Source organism: Callithrix jacchus, chromosome 19, assembly GCF_049354715.1.
Source record: "Callithrix jacchus isolate 240 chromosome 19, calJac240_pri, whole genome shotgun sequence".
NCBI lineage: Eukaryota > Metazoa > Chordata > Mammalia > Primates > Cebidae > Callithrix > Callithrix jacchus.
Genome location: NC_133520.1, coordinates 15918789 through 15936808, shown reverse-complemented (window position 1 = coordinate 15936808; position 18020 = coordinate 15918789). Strand labels below are relative to the sequence as shown.

At 38.1% G+C, this 18020-nt stretch overlaps 1 protein-coding gene across 19 annotated transcripts in view; it reads left to right on the top strand.

The window, feature by feature from the left end:
• The window catches only part of RPS6KC1 (ribosomal protein S6 kinase C1), a 336154-nt gene that overhangs the window by 154584 nt on the left and 163550 nt on the right, over positions 1-18020 (top strand). For 16 of the 19 annotated variants that reach the window (XR_013529733.1, XR_008477939.2, XR_004737005.3 and 13 more), the window contains one exon: positions 17442-17489. The exons of 2 other annotated variants lie outside the window; for them this stretch is intronic. Coding sequence is in view for 12 of the 17 variants with exons in the window: in XM_035280951.3 (XP_035136842.1) it covers positions 17442-17489 (48 nt within the window). In the remaining 5 variants the exon portion in view is untranslated. Of the gene's footprint in view, positions 1-10529; positions 10561-17441; positions 17490-18020 lie in introns of all 19 variants that reach the window. One more of the 19 variants, XM_078356595.1, reaches the window with a different exon arrangement.

Sequence of the window (18020 nt, the reverse complement as noted above, 5' to 3'; positions counted from 1 at the left end):
GATGGAACTTTAAAATATCTCTCAAGGCCGGGCGCGGTGGCTCAAATTCCAGTACTTTGGGAGGCTGAGGCAGGTGGATCACGATGTCAACTGATCGAGACCATCCTGGTGAACATGGTGAAACCCCATCTCTACTAAAAATACAAAAAAAATTAGCTGGGCATGGTGACGCGTGCCTGTAATCCCAGCTACTCAGGAGGGGGACGCAGGAGAATTGCTTGAACCCAGGAGGCGGAGGTTGCAGTGAGCCGAGATTGCGCCATTGCACTCCAGCCTGGGTAATAAGAGCGAAACTCCGTCTCAAAAATAATAATAATAAAAATAAAATAAAATAAAATATCTCTCAAATACAAACACCTCAAATAATCCATCATATATGTGATTTCCTCAGAGCCTCCTCTTCTGAATTATTTCATTATTCTGCTCAAGTCTGCATTAGTTTCTTCTGTTGGCATACAACCCAGTTATCCTCTTTATATTTCCACTTTTTGTTATTCTGGGAATCTCTTAGTCTTCTGTATTACTTTTCAATTACTGATTCTTGTATGTGGCTTGTTTTTCTCCTCCTCTGCCTTTCTCTTTGGAGGCCTATGGTATTTTCCCTTTATCCTTAGTGTTCTGTAATTTCACAGTGATGTTGCAGTGTGGAACTCTTTTTCATATTTTGAGCTATGCTTTTCCTCATCTTTTTTCCATTTGGGTAACAATCTAGATGTTTTGTTGGGAGATCAAACAAATGTCAGTATCCGTATATTTTATCTCTTGGACCAATTGGTTTTCTTAGAGAAGAACCTCATAATCTACTTAGGGAGTTAGTATAAGACCAGTGTCATTGTGGGAGCCCAGTGGAGGAAACAGGACTGGTGTCCTCACCATTTGGTTGTACAGGTTTTCACATAATGCCTGTTTTCAGTACCATTCCTCAGTCTCACCTTCAGCTGTTTGTCATACCTGTCTCATTCCACGTCTTCAGGGGGTTGAACCTTTAGTCTTCTGCCTGTGTGGAAAAGGGTGGCTGTCTCACTGGCTGTGCAGTGGCATAGGTATATATACTATTTTCATGTCCTCCTGTTTTCAGGAGGTAATTTCAGGATATACTTAAAATCTAAAAGCTTTTTATAGTTTTAAAGGTAAAGTTCCAAGCTAAGCCTAAAGATCTTTCTGATCTAGTCCTTCCTTTCTCTATTGCTTCTTAATTTGATTCTTCCCCTTCTGGATGAATTGAGACCACACCACAACATATTATCTGGCTCCAGTCCTTCTGAACTTGGAGGGATACAAATGCATCACATTCCACATGTCGTGTACCTCTCTACCTGGGGTGCCTTCCTTTCCTTTTCTTCCTCAATTTCTTATTCTTAATTGTTGTCTTCGCTTAGAAGCCCCCCTTGCTTTCATCTACTGTCTGATTTAAATACCTTTTGCCTGTATTCTTTTACTACCTCAAACTTACCTTTCATGATATTACCTGAAAAAAATCCTGATCCAAACCCCAACAGAGGGTTCTTGGATTTTGTGTAAGAAAGAATTTTGGGTAAGTCCACAGAGTAAAGTGAAAGCAAGTTTATTAAGAATGTAAGGAAGGCCGGGTGTGGTGGCTCATGTTTGTAATATCAGCTCTTTGGGAGGCCAAGATGGGTGGATCGCCTGAGGTGTGGAGTTCAAGACCAGCCTGGCCAACATGGTGAAACCCCATTTCTACTAAAAATACAAAATTAGCTGGGCATGGTGGCACATGCCTGTAATCCCAGCTACTTGGATTGAACTTGGGAGGTGAAGTTGCATTGAACTGAGATCACACGCCACTGTACTCCAGCCTGGGCAATAAGAGCGAAACTCTGTCTTAAAAAAAAAAAGCTTGTAAAGGAATAGAAGAATTCTACTCCATATGCAGCGTTGGAGCTTGGGCTGCCTGACTGAGGATACTTATGGTTATTTCTTGATTATAGAAACTAAACAAGGGATAGTCTATTCATGACTTTTTTGGGAAAGGGATGGGAATTTTTCAGAATTGAAGGTTCCTATCCTTTTTAGACTATATAGGGCAACTTGCAGACTTTGCCATGGCATTTGTAAACTGTCATGGTGCTGGTGAGAGTGTCTTTTAGCATTTGAATACATTATAATTAGTGTGTAATGAGCAGTGAGGACGAACAGAGGTGACTTTTGTCATAGTGGTTTTGGTGGGTTTTGGCTGGCTTCTTTACTGCATCCTGTTTTATCAGTGGGGACCCTGTGACTTGTATGTTGTACCAACCTCCTATCTCATCTGTGACTGAGAATGTCTGACCTCCTGAGAATGCCCCCCAGTTGGTCTCAGGCTTATTCTATCCAACCCCTGTTCAAGATGGAGTTGCTCTGGTTTGAACACCTGACAACAACATGTATCTATATTATACGGTAGTTTTTGATGTTACTTCTGTGCCTTTCCCAATAAGCCTTCAGATTTCTTAATGACCAAGTATACTTGTTGAGTAAGTTTGAAGGTAATAAAAAGAGACAAAACATGTGTCTTAAAAATTTCAAATAATCTGTAAATCTGTGCCTCAAAAGATATTATACTTGCAGCATCAGAGCAAGAGGATATTATGAACTGAAAACTATCAAAACATTTCTACCTTTTCTTACAGAGTATACCTGTAGGTTATTGTCAGAGTACTTTGTTGCAGTCGGTGAACTTGTCAATTTGAGAATGAATATTGTGCCTTTGTGTTTCATATGTGCTTTAAAACATTTTGGAATTTTTCAGAACATGAACACATTGTGTTCTTATACTAAATAAACGGTTATTTAAAAATGCTGTTAAATTTTAATCAATACCAGAAGTTTGGCTCCATCTGCTACAAAAGTACAAACTCATTAAAAACATTTTAAAATAATAGCATTAAAGCTTCCTTGCCCTACAGGCATTTCCTTCTGAATTGGAATCAGGCTACCTTTGACATTGGCAGCTTAGTTGAATATATATTGGTTGACTTGAGAATGTTGCCTCTGTGTCTGTTATTAACTGTCTGACTACATACTGCCCTGATTCTATAAAAGAGAACTATGTGGATGTATTTGGTGCTTTTTAGGGACTTATTTTAAGCATATTTATAGAGCATATCTAGCAGCACACAGAAAATATTAAACCAGGGTATGAATGGACAGTGAAATAGTTGTATCAGAGTATTGAGTTTTTCTAGCAAATGCAAATAAGGAACTAAAGCTAAATACAATAGACCATACTTTTAATTGAATTAATTTTCATCTAAATTTAACAGTGTCAAGTTATCCCAAGTGAACTTCAGAATTCAAACTAGAAAGATAGAATTAATGGATTCATTATGGGATTGAATAGCGTGAGCTGAACTTGGGCCTATAAACCCAGAACTTTAGAGTTTTAACCTCTCTTTAGCATAATCCCTTTATGGCCTTGGGCAGATTCTTCACAAAAACAGAAAATAGACAATCAAAATGAGAATGACAAAGGTGTGGAGAGATCTAGCTTTTAAAGCATTTGGATCTGAAAAGAGCCTCCTAAGTGGTTGTTTTTCCTAGTTCTTTAGCGATTCTGTTTTAAACGCAGTTTCTCTGTCTTTTATATTCTGCCTTCTGCTATATTTATATCCATTTTCCTTACAAAGATAACCATGTCCTTTGGAAGCAGGTTTTATGAAGTAATAGATGTATAGGCCTAGAACTTGAAAAATTATACAAAGTGAAATTCCTTTTACATACATAGAAAAGTGATTTCTTTGGTAAGTTTATTGTTCACTGAACCATTAACTTCACACCCTTCAGTATGAGACATCATTGAGGAATGGCTCACGTTCATTGACTTTGGCTCGTATGAATATGAGAGATTTTAAATTTGTGTTTGTAGTTTATATATTGGAGAATAACCTGGATTTTGCATTGCTTTACTGCAAGACTTGATTTAGTTATTTGTCTACAGATGTGTAATCCAAGCATCCAGCCAAGTGATTCTTAGATGGGAAGTGGAGAAGCATTTTCATTTTTAAGACTATTTATTGAGGGCAGTTTTAGGGTCATATCAAAATTGAGGGAAAGATACAGTTTTTCCATGTGCCCATTGACCTCACCCATGCATAGCCTCCCCTGTTGCCAACAACACCCACCTGAGTGGTACATTGGTTACGATCGATGACCCTTCATTGACACATCATAATCACTCACAGTTCACAGTTTATGTTAAGGTCATTCTTGGTGTTGTACATTCTGTGGGTTTGGACAAATGTGTAATGACGTGTATCCACCATTATAGTATCATATAGAGTATTTTCACCACCCTAAAAATCTTTGTCCTCTGCCTATTCATTCCATGCCAACATCTGGTAACCACTGGTCTTTTTTTCTAGTTTTGGCACTTATGAATGAAGCTTCTGTAAACATCCATGTGCAGGGGTTTTGTGGATGTGCATTTTCAGCTCCTGAATAGACACCAAGGAATGTAATTGCTGGTTCATTTATGGTGAGAATCTGTTTAGTTTTGTAAGAAACTGCTAAACTGTCTTCCAAAGTGGATGTGTTATTTTGTATTTCCACCAGCAATGAACGAAAGTTTCTGTTGCTCTGTATCTTTGCCAGCATTTGGAGGTGTCAGTGTTCTGGATTTTGGCATTTCGGGTAGGTATGTAGTGATATCTTGTTTTAATTTGCACTTTCCTGATGACATACAATGTTGAGTATCTTTTTATGTGCTTGTTTGCCACCTGTGTCTTGTTTGGTGAAGTGTCTGTTAGTCTTTGGCCCATTTTTAAATTAGGTTTTAAAAATTACTGTTTTAAGAGTTCTTTGTATGTTTTGGCTAATAGTTCATTATCAGATGTATCTTTTATAAATATTTTCTCTCTGGTAGTGGGTTGTTTTCTCATTCTCTTGACATTGTCTTTCATGGAGCATAAGTTTTAATTTTAATGAAGTCCGTCTTATCAATTGTTTCTTTCATGAGTGGGTTCTGCCTTTGACATTATATCTAAAAAGTCCTCACCATATTTGAAGCTATCTAGGTTTTCTCCTGCATTATTTTCTAGGGTTTTAATAATCTTATGTTTTACATTTAGGTCTATGATCCATTTTGTTGATTTTTGTTAAGAGTCTAAGTTCTGTTCTAGATTCACATTTTTGCTTGTGGATGTCTAGCACCATTTTTGAAAGGCCTGTCTTTGCTCCATTGTATTCCTTTTGCTCTTTTGTCAAAAGTGAGTTATTTATGTGGGTCTCCTTCTGGGCTCTCTGTTCTGTTCCATTGTCTGTTCTTTTTATTGTTGTTGTTGAGACAAGTCTTGCTCTGTCCAGGCTGGAGTGCAGTGCCAGCCACCATCTCGGCTCACTGCAACTTCTGCCTCCTTGGTTCAAGCAATTCTTCTGCCTCAGCCTCCTGAGTAGCTGGGATTACAAGCGCCCGCCATCACACCTGGCTAATGTTTTGTGTTTAATAGAGACAGGGTTTCACCATGTTAGCCAGGATGGTCTCGATCTCCTGATCTTGTGATCCGCCAGCCTCGGCTCACCAAAGTGCTGCGATTATAGGCATGAGCCACCGTGCCCGGCTGATTTGTCTGTTCTTTAGCCAATACCACACTATCTTGATTACTGTGGTTTTATAGTAAACTTTGGGGTCAGGTAATGTCAGTCCTCCAGCTTTGTTCTTCAGTATTGTGTTAGCTATTCTGGGTCTTTTGCATTTCCGTTTAAATTTTAGAATCAGTTTGTTGATATCCACTAAAAAGCGTTTAAATTTGTTCTTTGTCTTCAATGACCCTGATATTAATCTGTCAAAGAAGAACTTTGCTAATTATATTTCACTGGCCTTTGGAGGAACGAAACAATGTAGGAATGACTAGCTTCTGAATTTTGTGAAATTTTATTTGTAAATCTGTTTTAGTACTATTAAAATATGCTTATTTTCTTTTTCTAATAATATTCATAATTTATTCATATTTTAGAAGATAAACTTACTCTGGTAGCATTTGCCCTGTTTTCAACTGTTATCACAGTAACAAACTATGATTTTTTTAAAAACCATCATGCTTATCCAAATTACTAAGTATTTATAGGTATACATTGAATTCACATGGAATATACACACACAATACAGTATTGTGTTATAGAAACTCTTGATATTGGCATTTAAAAGTTTATGGTTTTATTAATCAAACTTAAATATAGGTAAGACAAATGTGCTTTATTATAACAGTTTTTATGTTATGTAAATGTTTAATAATGCCCTATTTTAAAATTAATTTGTAATTAGTTCTTGGTGGAAATATTGAAGAATCTTTAAAAATCTGGATTAAGATTAGAATTAATGCAAAAAATGCATCTGCTGCCATTTAATTTTATTTTATTTTTTGAGTTGGAGTCTTGCTCTGTCACCCAGGGTGGAGTGCAGTGCTGTGGTCTCACCTCACTGCAGCCTCTGCCTCCAAACTTCAAGTGATTCTTCTGCCTCAGCCTCCCAAATAACTGGGGTTACAGGCATGCGCCACCTCACCCCACTAATTTTTGTATTTTTTTTTTTTTGAGATGGAATCTTGCTCTGTCACCAGGCTGGAGTGCAGTGGCACAATCTCGGCTCACTGCAACCTCAGCCTCCTGGGTTAAAAGGATTCTTCTGCCTCAGCCTCCGGAGTAGCTGGGACCACAGGCATGTGCCGCCATGACCGGCTATTTTTTGTATTTTTAATGGGGATGGAGTTTCACCATGTTGGCCAGGATGGTCTCGATCTCTTGACCTTGTGATCTGCCTGCCTTGGCCTCCCAAAGTGCTGAGATTACAGGCGCGAGCCACCGCACCCGGCCTAATTTTTGTTTTTTTTGAGATGGAGTTTCGCTTTTGTTACCCAGGATGGAGTGCAATGGCGCGATCTTGGCTCACTGCAACCTCCACCTCCTGGGTTCAAGCAATTCTCCTGCCTCAGCCTCCCGAGTAGCTGGGACTACAGGCGCGCACCAACATGCCCAGCTAATTTTTGTATTTTTAGTAGAGACGGGGTTTCACCTTGTTGACCAGGATGAGCCACTGTGCCTGGCCTAATTTTTATATTTTTATAGAGAGAGGGTTTCGACATGTTGGCCAGGTTGGTCTCACACTCCTGGCCTCAAGCAATCCGCCTGCCATGGCCTCCCAAAGTGCTGGGATTATAGATGTGAGTCACTGTTGCCATTTTAAAACCCAGAATTAAAAGATGCTTTTCTATAATTTTCTAGAAAATATCTTTCGTATTTATTTTCTTCTACATTTAAAATACATTTTAAAAAGCAGAAAGCAAAGATGAAGTCTAAGAAAATTTTCTATGAATACGTTTCATTTATGATGAATATAGGCCAGTTATTCAGGGTTATAATTGAATATAGTTAGGTTCTTGAGATTCTGTTTTGAAAAGACACCACAGTAGGTTGTTTTTATATGATGTATTATGGTAAACACAATCATTATTTTAAATATACGGCATCAGATTTTTAACATGGTATTTTGTGGATTTTGTTAAATCTGTCTCATTTTCTTACGTTATGTTTGAAGTATGAGTATGTTAGTAGCAGAAAAACAAGCCTTTCAAAACAAAATACTCTATTTTTGTGACTCCATCAAAAATACAATCTTTATTATTATCTATAGACTGAATCAAACACCTTCAAGTTTACGTTTCATTTTATTGATCAGAATGCTTTTTTTGAATAAAATTACATGTGATTTTAAATATGACTAGACTTTTTTTTTAATAGAAAGATCACATAATGACTTAAGTATATTCCATTAGGCGTAGCATTTCTCTTGTCTTTTTGTTCAGCCATTGGAGTCCCCTGTGACCTTGGGACTTTTTCCATAAGGTAACCGATGGATATTCTGTATTTTCTGGTAGCTTGCCTGTTGCCTGCCTCTGGGTGCGTCATCCCCCTTATGCTGACTTAGGCAATATTTCTTCAGTCTCTTATCTTGGGGCTTTGATGCATATGTTCTGAAGGTGGCCACAGTGACTTTGGGTAGCAGCAGATGGTAAACCTTCAGGCTGCCACCGGCTATACTGGTGTTAAGTTGGAAAGTTAACGTTTGATGAAGAATCAGTAGTGCATATGAAAGAGCTTTCACTGCTGAAATATCTTTTAATTAAAAATTAGCATACTAAAACCTTTGCAAATGTCTGGGCATTTAAAGAAATCTACAATTAGTTGTGTTCTTATAGATGAAGTAGTTATTTCCCAGTTTAGTCTTACGCTACTTGCTCTTCCTAACCTGGTTCTTTTTCCTCCGTTCCTACCCCATTTCATTGGTAGTTAAGATATATAAGATAACTATGTAAATTGAAATATGGGACATTCTTAGGAGTCCCAGGTGTTTGGATAAACAAGTATATTTTCAATTATGGCATTCTGGATTTTAATAACTAAGAAGAGATGTGGATTTTAACTACAGTCTTCATGTAATTCTGATAGATTTGGTCTGTTTTTTTTGTACCTTTGAAGGTATTTCTGATCAAATAGAAGCCAGAGTAACTCAACCTGCTTCAGAGAGGATTTCATTTTGTTCTAAATTAGTTGGTGCTTCTTGACTCTGCTGTTCTTAACGTTATTAACTTTGCAGAAATTGATGCAGCAACTTCTGACGAGCTAAAGCTGTAGGCGCAACATATTTTGCTTTGGAGTTACTGGGCAGTGGGTATAGGGAACATTACTAGCCTTTTTGGATTATTCGTTCATTTCATGATGATCTGCTATGTTGCAAGTTCTAGCACAAATAAAACACTGGTAAGACTCCAAAGGATTTTGTTTGTTACTCATAAATCTTAGGGGTACCTTTTTATACTTTTCTCATTTGAAAATGTATCCTTGAGACTAGAGTTACAAGTATCCATGTCAAATTTTACTCTTTATGCTTAAATTCTCATCAGTGAAAACATTTATGAAACCAAGGACACATTGGGTTCATGGCATAACATGAGAGAAGTGTCTCTGTTTAGTCTGTTCATGCTGATGCTCTTGATGGTGCAGCTTCTGATGAACTAAAGCTGTAGCCACAACATCTTTTGCTTTTGGAGTTGCTGGGCAATGGTACAGGGAACATTGTTGGCCTTCTGCTGACAAAGAAAGAGAAGTTAGACCCCAGTTGGGAGAATTGTTGATATTAAAGGTCACCTAGTACTATTCTTTGTTTTCTAGCAGTTGAATTTTTGTAAGGATGCCTCATGAGAATAAGGTATGGAATTAACAATTAAGAGTAGAAACACATTTTGAATATTTTATTTATTTATTTATTAGACAGATTCTCACTCTGTTGCCCAGGCTGTAGTGCAGTGGCACAGTCTCGGCTCACAGCAACCTCTGCCTCCCAGGTTCAAGCGATTCCCCTGCCTTAGCCTCCTGAGTAGCTGGGATTACAGGCACCTGCCACCACACCCAGCTAATTTGTATTTTTAGTAGAGATGGGGTTTCACCATGTTGGCCAGGCTGGTCTCGAACTCCTGACCTCAAGTGATCCACCCTCCTCGGCCTCTCAAAGTGCTGGGATTACAGGTGTGAGCCACCATGCCCAGTGAATATTTTCAGAATAAAAGATGAGATGCATTTTAGCAAAAAATATGAGTAACATTTGATAATCATGTATGGTGTTAGGGGAGGAAAGCAAAGTTTTAATACTCTAGGTTTGTTGTTCAAAACCATTTCTACAGAAGGATAACATTACCAGCTCTTGTAAATTTCCCAATCTAGTTAAAAACTCCGATATAATACTAGTCAAGTATGGACTATTTTTGAAAGAGTATAGTAAGTGCAATCATGTTCATGTGAAAGTATGTTGAGAAAAACTGTCTTATTTGCAAAATTGGGCTTGTATATTTTCTCTACCTTCTTTATTGTGTTGATATCATTCTTTCTGGTATGATTATTTATATGTGAATTACCAGCAGCATAACTTGCACAAGTTGACATCTCATTTAGATTATATGCAGCAAACACAGATCAGATTATATGCGATACCATTAAGTGATGCTCTGTATTTGTCCTTTACTCTTTTTGTTTCTTTTCTTTTCTTTTTTTTTTTTCATTAGTTTTTAGGGTACTGGTGCTTTGGTTAAACAATAAACTGTTTAGTGGTGATTTCTGAGATTTAAGTGCATCAATTACTCTAGCAATGTACACTGTGCCCAATATATAGTCTTTTATCCCTCACCCACCTCCCAATCTGCCTTCAGTTCCCCAAAGTCCATTATATCACTCTGAGGCCTTTGCATCCTCATAGCTTAGCTCTCACTTATGAGAACATGACATTTGGTTTTCCATTCCTGAGTTACTTCACTTAGAGTAATGGCTTCCGCCTTCATCCAAGTTGCTGCAAAAGATATTATTTCATTCCTTTTTATGGCTGAGTAGTATTCTATGGAGTATATATATACCACATTTTCTTTATCCATTCAGTGGTCGCTGGGCACTTAGGTTGGTTGCATATCTTTGCAATTGCTAACTGTGCTGCTATAAACATGTATATGCATGTGTCTTTTTCATATAATGACTTCTTTTTCCTTGGGTAGCTACCCAGCAGTGGGATTGCTGGATCAAATGGTAGGTCTACTTTTAGTTCTTTAAGGAATCTCTGTAATGTTTTCCATAGTGGTTGTACTAATTTTCTGTAGACTTTTCTTAAGCATTATTTTAACTTCTATTAATTGTTCTGGAGTCCCATAAAGTAAATGTCACCAAAGTAGGGACAGACATTCCCTGAAATTATCCAAGTAATTTTTCTTTTAAAAGGAATTGAGGGTTGGGCTCGGTGGCTCACACCTGTGATCCCAGCACTTTGGGAGGCCAAGGTGGGCGGATCACCTGAGGTCAGGAGTTCAAGACCAGGCTGACTAACATGGTGAAACCCTGTCTCTACTAAAAATAGAAAAAAATTAGCTGGCCATGGTGATGGGTACCTGTAAACCCAACTACTCAGGAGGCTGAGGCAACAGAATCACTTGAATCTTGGAAGTGGAGGTTGCAGTGAGCTGAGATCACGCCATTGCACTCCAGCCTAGGTGACATATTTTCAGGGACTTCTAGATTTCCATTGTCAACATTTAAATTAAATATCTAAAAAAATTCATGAATGGGGAGACACTTAATTTCCACTGAAGGGAACTCTCCATACTTCTTCACCACAGTTGTAGTGTTTTCATAGTAGCATATCTCTTTTCTTTTCTCCATATCACTTTTCTTTATATGCTTAAAAATAATCATATTTGATGCTTTTGGTGTACTCCTTCTCCCTCCTTTCTTTGCAAAGATGGTTACCTACTTAAATATTAGTCCTTTCTTAATTCTAGTTAACAAAAAGACTCAAACTTGTAATCAGTTGGAGCTTTTCCTACTATTATTATGAAAGAGACACGGGCAAGTTTCACTATGCTGGTGGAATTGAAGAACAGATGAGGCTAATCCTTAAGGAATAAGTTGTCTGCTTTTTTATTCCCCACCCAGTTGGAAACAGTTATTTCATGTATTAGTATGGGCAAAGATGAAGTAATCGCTTCTGTTAGACCATATGCTAATATAGGGCTGATAAGTAAGTGTGAAAAATGAAAGAGAGAGATACATTAATTGTATAAGGTGTGCTATCCAAGGTGATTATTTCATGACAGCTTTAGTTATAGTACTTGCTTTATCATGAAATAAAAGATGGTTTTAGGAGCCTTTCATTGGAAAAACAATTGTATCAAGCTAGTACAAATTAGATTTTTGTCTTTATAAAGGTGAGCAAACCCATGAGCAGTTTTTAAATTGATGTGTTCTAGTCTACAAATGAACAAATTCTGTTTGAGGGTTAAAGAAGCTATTATTTTGTCCTTTATGCTGACAGCTTCATTATAGATTGGCCTACTGTTAGCATTAAAAAAAATGTTTGGCTCCTTATGATCTTTGTGCATGCAACTATAATATTAATGCAGCACCATAGCACTGTTCATTAAGAAGTGACTTTAAATGAGGGTGAAGCGCGTAAATTTGGAAAGATACAGATGTTAAATGCAGTCGTTTCTCTTTGTGTACAGCTGTATGGCTAATAATTTCCAAGTGGCTAAAGCTCTAGTTAGCAGGGGTGCTGGTGTGTTAAGAATAGCTCTATAAATAACTTCAAGAACTCAAGTTGAAGGTGCTTCTTTTAAAGACTATTGTTAACTAAATATTATTGCCAAACAGATGGAAAGCATTCACCAGCCTGATGTTTTTGGGTCTAATTATATTATCACCAGCCCTGTACGGCTCAGTTGAAGAGGTGTATCCAGAGGCCAATTTATAATCATTTAGCCAACACCTGTTTGGGAGAAATTGACAGTCAAAGGGCACATTTAAAAAAATCACATATGTTCTTGTGTTTATTGCCTCAATGTGAACGTTGTCTAGTTGCACGAAAACTTCATAGGAGAAGAAAGTAAATATAAACAAAGCAGCATTTCCCAGCCATGTTTATCCATCGTAATTTGGCTTTTTTTTTTTTTTTTTTTGAGACAGAGTCTCACTGTCTTGCCCAGGCTGGAGTGCAGTGTTGTGATCTCGGCTCACTGCAACCTCCTCCTCCTGGGTTCAAGCAATTCTCCTGCTTTCACCTCCCGAGTAGCTGGGATTACAGGTGCCCGCCACCATGCCCAGCTAATTTTTGTATTTTTAGTAGAGATGAGGTTTCACCCTGTTGGTCAGACTGGTCTAGAACTCCTGATCTCAGCCTCCCAAAATGCTGCGATTATAGGCGTGAGCCACCACACCCAGCCAATTTGACCTTTTTATCTGATCTGCTTGGTGCTTCATGGCTAAGCGAGATCAGTAAAGAGATATCATTCCTGATTTATACATTTTGTTGAGTCAATTAAGAGGCTATTAATAGGGAGAAGTTCTTTCCTCTGATTACATGGCTTCCATCCCTTTTACCTAGTGAGATGTGTTCTACTTCACATAGGTGTATCTTACACAAATAGAATTGACTTTCTGGTAAGTAACTTCAAAGCCACAGCTGATACAAAAACAAATGAGACTTAAGGAACACTAAATATCTTCACAGATTCAACAGATTTCAACAGATGTTTGCTGAGCTCTCCTTTGCAGAAAGAGTGCCTCCTTTTACATTCTTGAAATGTTGATTTAACTCTTAAAGTTCACAAATGTGTTTTTATGTTTTGGTGGCTCAAGATTTGTGTTGATTATAACTCAAAGGGCAGTTATGGAGAGAATAAGTCTGTCCTATCTGAAAAATTAAAAACATCAAAACCTTTGTTTCAACTAATGATCCCATTATTTCATTTTAGTGTTTTTCCTTCTTCTGACATACTGTACTATTGAAAGACCTACATATGTCACCTCCCCTCTATTTTTTTTTTATCACTTCTTTCTTGCTTGCTTGCTTTTTTTTTTGAAATGAAGTCTCACTCTGTCACCAGGCTGGAGTGCAGCGGAGTGATCGTGGCTCACTGCAACCTCCGTCTCCCGGGTTCAAGCCATTCTCCTGCCTCAGCCTCTGGAGTAGCTGGGCCTACAGGCGTGCACCACCATGCCCAGCTAATTTTTGTATTTATTATTATTATTATTATTATTATTGTTTTTTAGTAGAGATGGGGTTGGCCAGAATGTCTCAACCTCTTGACCTTGTGATCCACCCACCTTGGCCTCCCAAAGTGCTGGTAATACAGGTGTGAGCCACTGCTCCTGGCCATCACTCATTGACTCTGTGCAGTCTGCCTTCTGTCCTCAGCAGTTTACTGGACAGTGCTGTATTGAAGTTACTCAGGACTTCCTAACTGCCCTAATCAGTGATAGTTTCTCAGTCCTCATCCTTCATGGCTTCTCTCTATTGTTTGGCATAGGTTACACTCATCTTAAACATTCTCTTTCTCTGACATCTGAACAGCTATGTTTTCTCTTTGTACTACACTTTTGGTTGTTGTCTTATTTACTCACGATATTCCAACTATGTATAATTTTCAAAATTCAGAAATAAATAGTATAGCTTAGCAGTTAAAGAGGGAGAAACCTGGAGCCAGACTACCCTCTACCACTTCTTAGCTTTGTAAGTATGGGAAAGTCCTGCGGTTAAAGAAGTCCCGCTGTTTCAGAGCACACTCCAGAGAGGTACAAGCCGCTTTCTGTTTGTTTCATCATCTGTAAACTTGATTTATAAAAGATACCTACCTCTTTGGAATGTGGACAGAATTACATGATTTAATTCCTTAAAGCCCAGCACAGTGCCTGCTATGAAGGAAGTGTTCCACTGGGATTCATTCTTGTGTCTTTAGTTTTTATCTTTATGGAGAATGCCCAAATATAAATCTTTAGAACTCACTTATTTTCTAAGCTCCATTCCCATGTTATCATCTACTTTACAAAATTTTAGGCTTGAACTCACTAATCATATGTTTATTGAACATTTACTGTGTAAGAACTGTGTTTATGTGATAGAATAATTTTTTTTGCTATTGGTTTTCTGTTGCTGTCATAAATTATCACAAAGTTGGCAGCCTGTAATAACGAAGTTATTAAAATTCTATAGGTCAGAAGTCTGACACAGTTACTGGGTTGAAATCAAGGTGCTGGCAAGGCTGTATTCCTTACTGGAGGCTTGGGAGAGGAAGCTGCTTCCAAGCTCATTCAGGTTGTTGGCTGAACTCTGTTCTTTTCATAGAGTTGTAGGACTGAACTCCGTGTTTCTCTGCTGGCTGTCAGCCACGGACTGTTCTATACTCCTAGAAGTTGCCTAGGTTCCTTCTTAGGCTTGCTATGAGATCCTAGAAATCTCTCTCCAGTTTTTGCATGTGGGCCTTTGCACTTGAGAGCCAGCAATCGTGCATTCCTTTCATGCTTTGAATATGATTTCCCCTTCATCCATATCATTTCTGTGCTTTGCCTTTCTTCTAATAAAGGTAGTTTCTGTTTTTTAAAATGGATTCATGTGATATTTTGGAACCCACCCAGGTAATCCAGTGTAATCTCTCTGTTTTAGGGTCTGTACCTTAATTACATCTGCAAAGGCTTTTTTGCCAGTAACATGACACATTCATAAATTCTGAGGGTTCCTCGGGTATGAGCATCTTTGGCTCCCATTATCCTGCCTTACTGCATGCCCATAAAGAAAGAGCTCGAAGTCTTGTTTGGGAGATAGACCCCGAAATCAAAGGGTTAGAGATGCTATAATAAAAGTTGGTGCTGTGTAAAACAGCAGAAGAAAGGAAGAAAGTAGTCAGTGTTACTGAGAGATAGAGTGACATTTGCGCTGAGTATGGAAAGATGTGTACTTGTTTGGTAAGTGGCTGGGGGAACATTTCAGGGAAAAAGAAGCAATGACAGTGATAGCGATAATAGCAACTGCCTGTCCTTCTGTAGGATTATCTTACTGCAGTCCTCACAAGTGTTAGATACATTATTGACCATTATAGCTTCTACATGATAAGAATGTCTTATGTCTATAAGAAGATATATCTGTAATGTCTTCTAATGTAGAATAGGAGTGGTAAAATTATTTCTTGGGCTAGGCATGGTGGCTTATCCCTGTAATCCCAGCACTTTGAGAAGCCAAGGCAGCAGGAGCTCTTGAGCCCAGGATTTCAAGATCAGCCTAGACAATATAGTGAGACCTCTGTCTTTTTTGGGGGGAAAAATGGTAGCACATGCCTATAGTACCAGCTACTTGGGAGGCCGAAGTGGTTGGGTTGTTTGAACATGGGAGGTTGAGGCTGCAGTGAGCTAAAATCACAACACAGCATTCTAGCTTGGGCAGCAGAGTGAGACCCAGTCAAAATGAAATAAAATAAAATAAAAATCATTGGCTTGTTGAGAGGATTAACATTGATTACACATGGGTAAAGTATTTCACATAGGAAATGCTTAAAACATGGCAGATAGAGGGTGGATAAGAGAAGTGCTTAGGAGGTAGAACTGATTTGGTCACTTGTTCTGAAAGTGGGAGACAGGAGAGAGTTCAGAGTAACTTAGGCCACTGTTTGGTTTCGGAGCATGCATGGAAGATGATCTTATTCAGTACTACAGGAGGAGCAGGTCATTTGTTTGTTTGATGAAGGCAGGGCTTTGGGAAGAGGATATGAGGTACATGTGAGGATATTATATTGAAATTAAATGGAAATTTAAATAGTGTAGGTCAAACACTCAGAAGAGAGCCAAAGATGAAGTTGTAACTATTTTTTCAACTTTATTATCTAAAATGGAATTTTCCATCTTCTCAAACCGGTTTCCTATCTCAACTTTCCTGTTTCTTCTCACCTTTTAAAAATTCTTTTATTTTTTCAAGCTTAACATCTTTTTCTCATCCTTAATTTCTGTCTTTCCTTACCCAGGGAAAAGGTGTGGGGCTGGTAAATGTTTGACAGTCAGCTCTCTGGTAGGGGGAAGAAGCCTCATTTGCAGTGTTTGCTGATTTCTGTGGTACAAGTCTTCCTCCCATGGCCAGTTTCAGTCTGTGGCTGCTTTTGTTCTACAATGATAGAGTTCAAAAGCTGCAATAGAGACTGCATAGGCCTGCAGAGCCTAAAATATTTACAGTTTGGCCCTTTAAAGAAAAAGTTTACCAATCTTTGCTATAGTATTTCCAAAATAATAAACCTTTAATAGGGTAGGATAATTTCATACTTACTGTTAACTTATTTTATCCATCAAGATGAGGGGTAGGAATGAGTTGTTTAAGGGGGCCGTATGTGAGAGGTCATGAGGTCATTTTATGGGCTTAAGCTTTTTCTCTCAATGAGATAAGAAGAGTGCCATGTTCTGGCTTATGTTTTAAAAAGAAAACCCTGGCTGCTGTTTTGAGGATAGATCACAGGGCAGGCAGCAAAGATGGAAGCAGGGAGATCAGTTGGGACACCATAGTTACAAGTTAGGTAAGAGTTGATCTTTGCTTGAATCAGAGTAATAACTGTGGAAGTGGTAAGGTGAGTTCAGATTTGGATACATTTTGAAAACAGAGCTGACAGGATTTGCTGATGGTGGAAAGAGGTGTTAAGGGTGAGTCCAGGGTAAGTGGTACCAAAAGAGGGTGCCTTAGGCTAGAGCCTGAGTTACTGAGATCACATTATAGCAAGTTGCTACATGGGAGATTTTAGGAAGAAAATTGAGACTTGAATAATTTTTCTTGAATCACTTCCTTTTGGCCATGTATGTTCCAAGAGGAAAAATTCATTGTTTAAAATAATACTTCCTTTACTTATAAGAAATAACACTTTAAAATATTTTAGGAAACAGTAATGTTTTTAAAATATGGCATTTTTAGAAAAGGAAACCGTAATAAAACCTAATTTGGATAAGATTATTTTGGTCCTGTAATTTGCTGACTTAAAAAATTTATTCAGAAATGAACAATTTGGGGGAGGGGGTTAAATTTCAGCTCCCACCTTTTAAAGTTTAGTTTAAAGCTAAGAGTTAATGTTTCATTGTATCGTTAAGAAGTTATTACTCCTGTTTTTATGTAGGTTTTACTTGTAATGGACACAAGGACAGAACAGACCTTCATTTTAAAAGTAAGTAAAATTTGTGACCAGGCGTGGTGGCTTATGCTATAATTTTAGCACTTTGGGAGGCTTAGGTGGGTGGATCACCTGAGGTCAGGAGTTCAAGACCAGCCTGGCCAACATGGTGAAACCCTGTCTCTACTGAAAATACAAAAATTAGCCGGATATGGTAGTGGGCACTTACAATCCCAGCTACTTGGGAGGCTTAGGCAGGAGGATCACTCGAAGCTGGGAGGTGGAGATTGCAGTGAGCCAAGATCACGCCATTGCACTCCAACCTAGGCAACAAGAGCCAAACCCTGTCTCCAAGAAGTAAGTAAAATTTGTATGCTTAATGAATTTAAAATTTCAATTTCAGATTATGCTTCTGAAAGAAAAGTTAAGATTTTAGTTAATATTTAGTTAATATTTTTCCTCCCTAGATTATGAATGTTCTTTTATGTTTGTGGTGATTTTATTTACTTTTCTTTCTATCCTTTCATCACAGTTGATAGCACGCATTTAAAAAGATTTTTGATACAGAGTATGGAGGAAATAATT